Source organism: Enoplosus armatus, chromosome 23, assembly GCF_043641665.1.
Source record: "Enoplosus armatus isolate fEnoArm2 chromosome 23, fEnoArm2.hap1, whole genome shotgun sequence".
NCBI classification, from domain to species: domain Eukaryota; kingdom Metazoa; phylum Chordata; class Actinopteri; order Centrarchiformes; family Enoplosidae; genus Enoplosus; species Enoplosus armatus.
In genome coordinates this window covers 11,485,265-11,497,132 of record NC_092202.1, presented here as the reverse complement: position 1 = coordinate 11,497,132, position 11,868 = coordinate 11,485,265, and the positions used below count along the sequence as shown (strand labels likewise).

The 11,868-nt window shown below is 41.9% G+C and overlaps 1 protein-coding gene across 1 annotated transcript; it reads left to right on the top strand.

The window, feature by feature from the left end:
- Positions 1-8,515: 8,515 nt before the first annotated feature.
- On the top strand, positions 8,516-11,394 carry LOC139306036 (glyoxal reductase-like). Its single transcript, XM_070929998.1, has 6 exons — positions 8,516-8,566; positions 9,345-9,650; positions 9,998-10,143; positions 10,365-10,504; positions 10,612-10,770; positions 10,887-11,394. Exons 2-6 carry the CDS (start codon positions 9,391-9,393, stop codon positions 11,064-11,066), a joined length of 885 nt encoding a protein of 294 aa, XP_070786099.1. The 5' UTR covers positions 8,516-8,566; positions 9,345-9,390; the 3' UTR covers positions 11,067-11,394.
- Positions 11,395-11,868: the final 474 nt, after the last annotated feature.

The following is an 11,868-nucleotide window of genomic DNA, read 5'->3' as shown; positions in this document are numbered from 1 at the left end:
CTGTTCACGGTGCACAACTTTAACCAAACAAACCCCAGTGACTTTCCACTACTGGAACCAGTAAAGCCTCCTGTCTCTCTTGCACACTGCTCTCAGGGGTCTCTGAAGAACAAGGAGAAGGGGAAGATATGGCTGCAGGGAGAAGGACAGAGACGTTCACAAGTTTGTTCTCGTTAACAAACGGCACATAGGATGAATGCGGCTCATCCCATCGTTACCATAACAAACTACATTTGTGAGACTGTGTGACATGCTCGTCAACACGGAGGTACTTTGGTCAGTCTTTTATGTGCCTAAAGGACATCTGACGTCTCAGCATGTCTCACCAGACACAGGAATATTGTCATTTCTGTGATAATAATAGCTGGATCCATTTTAACCTTTGACAACTTTATTCTTTCAGATGTAAAGTACCAATTAGCTCTTGTTTCTCCTGTGGGCGTAAAAGTCAATCAGATCTGCAAGTAAGACAGTGACATCACCGTCATCTCCACAAGTCTGAATCTTACACATCTGCTGTCAGGTTCATTTGACAGCTTTAGCGTGTAGCATGCTAGTGAGATACTGTCTACTGTTGCTGTGGCTGCTCTGTGAAGGTGTACCTCCTCACTGTGCCATCACACCAACCTGGCCAGTCGAGTCAGAATCCCTGGCTTCACCGGTGTCCCGAGGACAGAGTCTGCATTGTCTCTATCCTCAACACCCTCCTCCTCTGCCATGTCCTGTGCTGTCCCAGGATGCACTTCACCCGGAGTCCCACTTCCTCTCACTGTGTTGACACCTGGTGTCTGCTGAGGATCGTCAAACCTCTCGGTCCCTTTCTGTGGGAGAGGATGAGAAGATGCTACTACATCAGAGTTTAGCGTAACGTTAGCGACTCTGTATTGGATTTGGGAAAGGTTACTCATCAGTTTGTCCTCTTTCTCAAAGCCTTTTCTCAAGTAAAAGTGAAATGATGTCAGAGAATACTAATGGTAAATCATAAACATAACCTTTGTGTTGTTTATCCAAGTAACTTATTATGTATTTTTAATCTATAGTACTAAATGGCATTTTGTTAGGAATAAAAAACAGTTTGATATTACATTTTTTCTTATACTGTATAAAATACTAAGGCTAGAGAAGTGCTGCTGCTTTATTTCCATGTGGGCATTGCGGATCATAAACTGGTGTGGATGCTGACTGTTTACCTGGGACCAGTAAGTTTTAGCATTAGCCTTTTTTGCATCATTATACGGCACTGAGTTAGCGTGATATTATGTATGTAGCCATCAAATTAATATTTGTTTACAAGAGTTAGCCAAAGAGATACAAAAATCAGCTGGGTTTCCAACCGACTCATGGAGTTGATGTTAAATATGCTATATTGTCTGTAAAATATGCTCGTTCAGCCAGTAAAATTGACGCTGATTGACTATGAGAGGCCTGCTTTCGTCTACTTCCGTCTGAAGTGGAGGACCCATTGTTATCGCGAACTTTGATCTGCCACTGCTATCACTCTAAACTGCATACATGCCTTGCTAGAATGGAAACTAGAATGGCACAGCAACAGTAACTATGAGTAGCAGGGCTTAGCTAACGGTCAATTGGATTCTTCCATTTGCGACAGTGTCAATGTGTCTTCATGGACTTAATTTTGAATGGAAGTCATTTATAAAAATGTACATTTGATATTTTTTCATTGTATTTTGACTTAAGACAGAGTTAGAACGTATGCATAATGATCACCTCCATTGTTCAAACCTAATCCTTGTTAAAGCTGGTAGACTTGTATTGGCACTTCCTATTCAGGAAACAAATAACCGAATGGGCTGATATAATTAGTTTAAATCATTTTTTCCACTTGAAACAAATGTGAGGGGAAAAAAGGCAAAGCTAGAGTGGACAAGTGTAAAAAAAACACAGGATGAGATGAGATGAAAGGCCAAAGAGGAAAAGAGAGTGGGGCGGAGGCTAATCAAACTGAAGCACATCACCAGAAACACACACACACAATTACACAGTGCCATGTACACTCTCTGTCTGATGTAATGTTATTATTAACCTTAATCACACTTGTTATCCTACCTGTCTGCGCTAATGTTAGCCTGGGGCTACGATAAAGACAGAGATGCTACAAGTGTTTATATATGTGGTAGAGAGGAAACCAAAGGGTGTTATGAGATTAAAATTGGAGGATGAATTGTTGGAATCAATCAAATCTAAACAACTGTGGGCTGAAATGACTGACTCCTTCATTTGACATTTAAGAGAAATCAGTGAACCAGTTAAATGTCGAGGACTGAGTGAATAAATGAAGAGTCACCTTGTCAACATGTCTTGGATCTTCCTTGACCTCCCTCCCTGCACACGGACTGTCCGCATGCAACCTGCTGAGAGTTTATTCAGTTTATTCTTACATGAACAATTACTGTTGTAAAACTCAATAAAACTAAACACCCCTTTTTAAGTCAAATACATGAGAAACTTTCCACTTTAAAATAGAGTTCTGTTTTTGATTTTTATGTTCATGAAGTCGTCTTCAGAGAGGCAGAATAACAAACACTCAGTCCTATTGATTCTGATTCTCAGACTATTCTGAGACCCAATACTTATAACAGGGTCTGTTGAAGAAAATAATGCCACACAATGAAAATCAATGCTCGTCTGTCAATGTCACTTTTTTATTTAAATTGGTGGGTGTTATGTCCTCCAAAGGCCTTTAGTTACGTCAATTAAAATGCCTGATTTTGCAGCCAACGGCAACAATTTTCTGTTAGATGCTCCCTGTTGATGTGATTGCATGTTTGTTACAACACACAAATGCCTTCGAGTAAATCTGCTCAGTTTTCTTGTGTGTTGGGGCACTATAAACTATTCATCCTTCCAACAGAGCGCCCAAAGTGTTTAGGAGCCAAAGCCCATCAACTGCAATGCAACTGCACCTCCCGTGCCTCATAGAGGTGCAGCCCATCAGGCTGAAGACCTGTGAGAAGGAAAGTGAGGCCCTTTACACAACTGAACCCAACACTCCACAGAAAAGGACCCTAAGCACCAAGGTTGCAGACAGGAATGAGAGAGAGACATGCAGCTTCGGAGAGGCATGCCTAAAAGAACCGTTGGACCTCTGACCACGACTCAAACTAATTCTTCTACTTCATCAAGCAAAGTCAACACCCACTTTTCAATATCCCTGACAATTCAGTTTCTATCAATAAAATAGATCCGTAAAACAACGTACGGCCTGTTCATTTTGTAGACAATATGAACTGCACCACAGTCGAGAACAGCAGCAGAGGAAAAAGAAAAAAACACACAAGCTGTCATTTTTTGGTCCTTTCTACGTCCACGCTTGTTCTTTGAAACTCATTATTTTCTGTTCCCGTTTTTCCAGCAGGTTTAACACAAAAACAAACCATCTGTCTCTCCAGGGCAACATGTAGACACACACACACACACACACACACACACACACACACACACACACACACTGCGGCATGTAGGAAGCCTCTGAGGGTAATAAGGACTGCTGACAGTGTGTGTGAACCTGTACCTTTGTAAGGACACGTAAGTGTAATGGTCAATGTGCTGAATATAATTCAGTGAAAATTGCTCATTGAAACTTGATTTCCTGTGAACTGGTAATGATGCTGGAGGCCCTGCTGTTTGCAGGAGGTTTACACAGTTTGTGCATCTGAGTGTGTTCCTCAATTCTGAGACAATTCTGTTTATATAAGTTAAACAAACTAAGTGGAGGGCAATACCTTGTTTGTGTGTGTGTGTATGTGTGTGTATAGGTGTGTGTGTGCCTTTTAAATAATAATTTTCGCCCCACTGATCTGACTGTCAGTGTGATTGAGGTGGCGCCCGTTCGCCTCTTGTCTGTTTCATAACTGCAAGAATCACTGGAGGGCAGTTGTCAGAATGGATGTCTTCGTGATTTTATGAATAAGAACATTTATTTTCATCTCTACACTATGTGTATACAGGTGTGTGTGTGTGTGTGTGTGTGGACGTGAACAAGCTTCCTATTATTGCTCCCATCATCTTCGGCACATTATCCACATCACCACCCTGACAACAATAGACAGAAAATAATCAATGACAGCTTTGGAAATGAATGTACCCATACCTTTTGTTAATATACATTAGAGAGGGCTTTATGTATCTTACACTTGCTAATCCCAGAGACTTCATTCAGCTACCTCTCTGTTTCATTGAGAGTTGTGGTTTTAGTGTAGAAAGTAAGAGTGGGTGATATGGATAAAATCCTGTATCATGGTATACAATATTATACTGTATATATATATATATAGTGATACTGTCCTTTTTTGATAAATGGAGACATTTTCTGGATCCAATAACCAGATAGTAATGTCTGTTTTTGATCCACTTTTGTCATAGAACAGTCCTGTTCGTTGATTTGCAGCACATGCCCACAGTGACCTTATTAGTATTAAATGGATAGCTACCAGAAAAATAAATGGTATGGGGACATCTATGACAGTTGTCTAATGATATACATTGTCATATCACCGAAAGAGAAAATGGCTTATCAACTTATAACTGACAACAACTACCATAAGTATTAGGTGTTGGTAAAATAAAGACCCTACAGAGGCAGACACACACGTTTTTAAAAAGATAATCACGAAGTTCATTCACATGGGAACCTATGTGACTGTTTTTGTGTAAGCAGAGGATACATTTGAGTAAACGTGACAGTATTGTTGCAATGTACAGACCTAACCCTATAAGGAAGTTTTTTTTAATAATAATCTAATCAATACGGTCACAGGTGGATTTAGTTTTTAATCTAAATGAATTAGAGTTTCTAATGATTTAGTCATGGTTCCTTGGAACATGGTAAGAACCACAAATTCATGTTTTCTTAAGGTGTAACGTGACAAACTCAAAGTAAAAGGCTACAGATGAGCTGCACAGCAGTAAAGAGAGCGCTCACCTGACCATACAGAGCCTGCTCTCAGCCTCCAGTTCCTTGGTTAAGTCCTTTAGTATGGCCTCCTCTAGTGGTGAAGCTCTTTTACAGCGCTTTGACTGGGGCTCACTGGGGAGTTGCTGTGCGACCTGTTTCTCCAAGAAAACACACAGTAGTGTACTTTATATGATACAAGGCATGAGGTGGATACTATATCATTTGTACACGACTGTAGGTGAACAATATGAAACAATCTGCAACTCTGTGAGGTTGGTAATGTTCAGTTCTTATTGACACTGTCAGTGAGGTGTTGCGCACACACACACACACACACACACACACAAGCCTGTATTCTGCCTTTGTTTTATGTGAATAACAGAACAACTCACGGGGCTCAACTTCTCCTCTGCTTGCTTTTCTGAAACAAGATGAGTACATGTGAGACATCAACTGGCCTGAGCAGTATTTCGTGTGCCTGTTTGCGTTCTGTGCTGAGATTCACAATGTCTGTTCTTTATCACACAACCAGCGCTCGCTAACAGGACTATTCATGCTTTACAGGCTTGACCACTCTGAAGACCTTGAAAATCTGCATGTACACGCACAGCTAATCAGGACGAGCTTATTGTTTTCTATGACCGCTGGCCCTGAAAATGGCATCACCTCTCCGCCCTGCATCCACTCTTCGCCTGCCCTTGAGGCCCAAGACGTGAAGAATATTGGGTCAAGGATATTCCTGCCTGTTAACATTAAACAAGCTGTTGGAGCAGTTTAGTAAGAAGATGAACCACAACTGACTTAAAGGATCCTTTATGGATGAGCACATAACGCACCTACACATTACCACTTCTCAGGGCAGGACAGTGGTCAGGCCAATAGAGTCTACATAGCCCTGACATGACTGTCTGTTTTCATAGAACAACATGGGTAACCTTAATCACTGTTGAACCATATCTCTGTCTTGATGCACAATCAATTCAATAACAAATGTGCATGTCTTTGTACTGATAGCGTGCCATGCTTTGCAAGTACAGGATGTATTTTGTGTTGTCACAGCAACCGGATAAGCTGTGAGTTTTTGCTCATGTTGCTCACCACTCTGCATGTTTTTCTCCAGGTAGAGGATGAGAATAAACGGGTAGGCTCTCAGCTTCCTCTCGCCATGTTTGCTCATCACCTTGGACACTCTCTCCCACTGCTTCTTATCTGGTAGCTACAGTTAACAAAACACAGCGATCTTCTGGCACACAAGCATCAGTATTTTGCAGTATAGCGATTTAAAGATAATGGTAAAGTACCATCCACTAAAGCAACAGCATGCACTACAGTGATCTCAACACTGAATTATAGGTGAGAGCTTGATCCCACTGGGTCCCCACTTTGTCTTATTCCCTGTTACTCTTTATAATTTGCTACATAAACCACAGACATATACAGTATTGATACAGGGATGAATGGTGGAACAGGCAGAAAGCTGACAAACAGATATATGCACTGATGGACGAATAAGTTGATGAACTCACTGTAAAGGATACAAGGGAAGACGAGGAAGTGGGCACTAGAGAAGGGTTGGAGACTGTCCAGGTTGCCGAGAACAGTTCTGACAATTTCCTGAAAACAGAGAAGAAGAGAAAGAGAGCGTTAAAGAGAGGGAAATAAAGAGAGAAAGAGCAATATGAACAATGAGAGGTCAGAATGAATCAATTCACTGTGAAAATAGACAATTTGACAAAAATTGTGTGAACGACAGTGAGTCAACACAACAAATGTGAATGCTGAAAGCGTGACAAAGCAGGCGAGCAGTATCCATAATTACCTCGAGTTCCTGATTGAAGCAGCTTCCTCCCATGACGTCCTCTCCACTGATGAAATATATCATGCACATTATGCTATGTTCATAACACATTTGTATCTTAAAAGATGTTGTTGTGCAGCATTAGCAGTTCCAAGCTGATTACAGTATAAGGCATTGTATACATCTGTGAATGCCTTAAAAGTCTCTGACTGTTGAGCACAAATCCAAACGCTAAAAGGATATAACGCTGGAATGCTGCTGAGCCTTGAGTGTCAGAAATATTAAGTAAAGTTTAAATAAAAATAGTCTCCTTCAGTCGCAAGGAAAAATTGCTTTAAGGCATTCCAGGATCAGTTATTATTCTTATTCTAGTATGCTATCCCTCAATAAAGGCAGACAGATCCTTTTCTTTTTGCAGATGAAACGAAATGTCAAGACAAACTTAAGGTAACACACATCAGAACATGTAATAGCAGGCATTATAGGCAGTAGCACTGGAGTTAAAATGGAGACAACAGATCAGTGTTTCCTCTCTTGTCTGAAGCTCAGCCGTCTCCCCAACTGCTTTGGAGACGGAAGAACATTTTCCTTTACTTTGAAGAATTGAATCTTGAGGATAAAAAAAGGGAAGCAAAGAACAGAAGGAACCTGTGAGTAGATGCCGCATCGATCAGTAGTCTTTCTCTTGCTGGTTTGGCTTATGGATTTTGAGCTTGTGCTGTTTTGCTCTGCTTTCAAGAAATGTATTTAAATTCAAATCATTTTTCTATTTTCTTGTAGGTTCTTCGCTTGGAATTTCCTCGGGCTTGGCCACCTGTGGCAAAAATGAAATGATTTAACCAATTTCTACCTGTAGAAAGCACAATCAGTTAAATCATTTCATTTCTGGTTATAAACTGCCATGTCTAGTGATGCATTGGAGTATGCTGAAAGATCACCAACAACTAGAGCTACTTTACAAACTGTTATTTCTACTTCCATCCTATCTCTAGCTTTGTTTTGAGATGGTACCCTATTTCTTCTGTCACCGTCTTCTCTTTGTCTTGGCTCCCCTTTATCTCAGCCTTCAGTTAAACAGTTGTGCTGTCTTGGGATTCGTCAGTGGTCTTGTCTTGCTCTCACCAAAAGATAGAATAGATGAAGTATAAATATGAGGCTGTGAAGATGTAAAGAGCAATCTGCCTTGCCTGTAGCTGCTGCCTCCTCTGATCTTGAACTGGTAGATAAAACTACCAGCTTTGAAGAGTCGGGTTTCATGGAAAGGGAAGGAGAAGGCCTGCAGTGGCATGGCTGGTGTAAACTGGGTCGGGCAACGAAATATAAAAGAAATGTTTATTATTTATTAATCGATGGCCTGTTGGTTCAGAGGGCAACCAAAATACAGACTAGGCTACATGTCAACATCACTGAGGACAATGTTGAATTGGTTTAGCTAGCTAGCTAGACACATTTAATATATCATATGCTATAACGCTAACTGCCTTTATAACAACTGTTAGACATTCTAGGTTTTCGCTCTCTTAAAATTACCGTAATGTCTACAGAAAATGGCGAGCATGACATTGGTAGGTCGTCCAGCAGGCGTCACATTACACTTCACCCTCCAGCAGGACGTCAATACTTCAAACTGTGCTCGTCAATCAAACGCTTGACTCGGCGCGAGATTCGCTGGACAGGTCGAATTCCCGCCTTCCGGTCGCTTGCCCTTCTTTGATTAGCTAGTTCTTCTTCCAATCGGCGGCGTCAGAGAAGGTGTCACTACGGCGACACCGCCGGAACTGTCACATGACTGTTAGCGGACCGCGTGTAACGGAAAGGAGTAGTTGTATACGTTCCTCTGTACAACGGTTCAGGTTAGAAGTAAAGTGACGTTTTCCCTTTTTTACTTTTGACGTTTGCGTTCATTGACATTGGCATATGAATCGGCGACAGACCGTTGCATGTTTATGCGATATAAAGAATTCTTAAGTGAAAGGGCCCGAATGATGAGACGAAAATATCTATTATATTTTACGGTGGCATCCTTATTCAATGGCGTTCCCAGCCGTCCTACATTGTAATGTAACGTTATAATGAATATTGCCTCATCATAGATGCAACATCCCAGTGTTCTAACACTGCATCATTGTAGCAAAGATTGTTCTCATATACTGTGACGTTTTGTTTTTTGTAGCAACGCCACATAGTGACGATATAACGTTCAAACACAGCCACAGTGTACCAGCCGCATATTGACGTTCCAACGTTCCACCGCTGCAAATCGTAATACTTAACGGCTACGTTGTCACGTTCCAGCGTTCTGAAGTGTGTATCATATAATGTTGGTACTCACTGTCACACACACACACACACACACACACTGCCTCATTGTATACCCACCTAGCTGCATTGTGACGTTTCAACGGTGTAACGCTGCAACATTGGTACTCATTTGCTACACTGTGACCTTCCTCTGTCATGGAATTGGTGGCAAAGAGTAATGGAAAACCTGCAGAAATCAGTGTAACCTTTCTGCGTCTCCACCCGATGCAGTATCAGTCCCAATACAACTGTGTTAATATTTACTACTCAAGAAAACCTCCCATTTATGTCTCACTAAACTGTCTCTCCCTCTTTAACTGTGCTGGATAGACCGAACAGGTTCAAGGAAGAAGAAGAAGCGCCTTTCAGAGCAGAGATGTTGTCGTCCTCTTCCTCTTCCTCCACTACCCCTTCTGTCCTCCTAAATACGGGGGTTCAGATGCCCCTCCTGGGTTTGGGGACCTACAAGTTGTTGCTGCCTGAAGATGTCTATCGGGCTGTGGATGCTGCACTGGGTGCTGGTTATCGGGCCTTTGACAGTGCAACTGTCTACCAGAATGAAGCTGACTTGGGCCGAGCCCTGAAGGAGCTCCTGCCCAAACATGGCTTAACCAGAGAGGATGTCTTCATAACCAGGTGATGTATATACAGGCTCATATAGAATGTTTAGTTCCAGCTATTTTATGAACATGCGTGTCATCTTGAATACAGCTGGGAGATTAACATATTGACGATTGAATATTTGTTTTGAGATGTGAAACTATATACCTTATTTGTAATTTACTTCAAATGTTTTCTTTACCTTATTATTGTAGCTGGGTTAAATAAACAATACATGCCTGTACTGGGTTTGGCATCATACCCACCTCGCATGATTTATTTTGTCAGCGACCATATGGAGGCACTAGATCTCAGTCAAGTTTGACTCTCAAAAGCACAATGTGCCATTCTCAACAATCCTCCTCTCTCTCTTCTCCCTGCAGTAAGCTTGCCCCCGAGGATCAAGGTGAGAGGGCCATGGAAGGAGCCCACAACAGCCTGTCTCAGCTGGACTTGGGTTACATTGACCTCTACCTGATCCATTGGCCAGGCACACGTGGTCTGGAAGTGGCTGACCAACGCAACCCAGGTGAAGAGATTAAGTCAATGTTTTCTTTTATGTACCAAAATATCACTAGAAACATAACTGTGTATGCATGGCCTGTGTGTACATTTATGTTAAATAAATGTAAAGCATTTGAAGTAATGTTGCTTTCCAGGTGTACCAAGTGTTGTATAAGTAAATACTCCACAATGTGGTCGAACTTGAGTAAGACTGATGATGGGGTCCCAATTAATATTGGATTCCAGGCAACCGAGCTCAGAGTTGGGCCACGCTGGAGGAGCTGCATGCCCAGGGGAAGCTGAAGGCCATAGGAGTGTCCAACTACACACCAGCACACATGAGAGAATTGATGCAGAGCTGCAAAGTCCCTCCTGCAGTGCTACAGGTAGAATGCATGAGAGTGAAAGGAGGACAGATAGCCTATAATATACATCATAGTACACAAATGCAAAAAAAAAAAAAAGTTTTATGCACTCAGTTTTTTTTCTTCAGGTAGAGTTTCACCCACGGCTGTGCCAGACAGAGCTGAGGAGTGTGTGTGAGGAGTATGGAGTGTGTTTCCAAGCCTACTCCTCCTTAGGGAAAGGACAGCTGGTCACTGACCCTGTGGTCGTGGAGGTGGCAAAGAACTGTGATCGCACACCTGCACAGGTAAACACACACACAAAGCATCTTGATTGACATGTTTTTGGGGCCAGCCTCACCTACTCAGTGTTCAATAAATAACATTTTTAGCACAAACACAAGGGTCATTTGTTCCCCTCCAGGTCCTGTTACGCTGGGCTGTGCAGCAGGGCGTCCCGGTACTCCCCAAGTCTTCCAATCCAGACAGAATACAGGACAATGCCAGGCTTTTTGACTTCACACTGAGTGACACAGACATGGACAGACTGTCAGCTTTGGACTGTGGGCACAAGTACTGCAGGGATCCATCAGAAGTGGTTTGAAAGACCACTAGTGGAACAAACATTGTCTTCCATGCTGCCTCTTTTAATGCTACTGTTTTTCAGTTCTGCCTGGCAGTAATGTAGTGATTGGAAACCACTACCAGAAAAGTGGGAAATTGAATTTTATGGCATAATGTATTGAGGATGTAGGTAAATGTATGTACTGAGATATCTGAGAGGTCAAGTAACATTTTGTAGCATGTTTGTGTTCTAGCTTTCCATTTGAATTGTCTATGAAATACCACAAATTTGCAATGAAGAAATTATGACAGTTTCAAAGCGTCCTCTGTAATGTAGAATTGTAAAGAATTACACAAGAGACTCACTATAAAACCACTTTAAAAATGATTTATTCAGCACGGCACATACCAGACGTTTTACAGCTGTGGAGAAAATACATTTACTAAAGGCATTAAAACATGAAAAGGAATCAGTAATAAGGAGGTGCGTCTCTCGCTCGCCCTTAAAATTACCGTAATGTCTACAGAGTATGGTGAGAATGAATTTGGTGGGTCGCCCTGCAAGATAACTTCACCCTCAGCAGGACGTCAACAGTTAAAACCCTGACGGTCAATAAAACTCCTCGAGATTGGCTGAACAGGGCAAATTCCCGCCTTCTGATCACTTGGGCTTCTTTGATTGGCTAGATCGTCTTCCAATCAGCGGCGTCAGAGCAGGTGTCACTATGGTGACGGCAAAAACCGCCCAGACTGTCACATGACTGTCAGCTGACGACGTGTAGCGGAAAGGAGTAGTTGTAAACATTCCTCTGTACAACGGTTAAAGTTAGAACTAAAGTTTC

What these genes read in the sequence shown, in the direction of transcription:
- LOC139306036 (XM_070929998.1), top strand. Translation starts at nt 9,391, where the DNA reads ATGTTGTCGTCCTCTTCCTCTTCCTCCACTACCCCTTCTGTCCTCCTA. An exon ending in GGCTGACCAACGCAACCCAG is followed by an intron (nt 10,144 to 10,364) that starts GTGAAGAGATTA and finishes ATTGGATTCCAG; the next exon opens with GCAACCGAGCTCAGAGTTGG. An exon ending in TCCCTCCTGCAGTGCTACAG is followed by an intron (nt 10,505 to 10,611) that starts GTAGAATGCATG and finishes TTTTTTCTTCAG; the next exon opens with GTAGAGTTTCACCCACGGCT.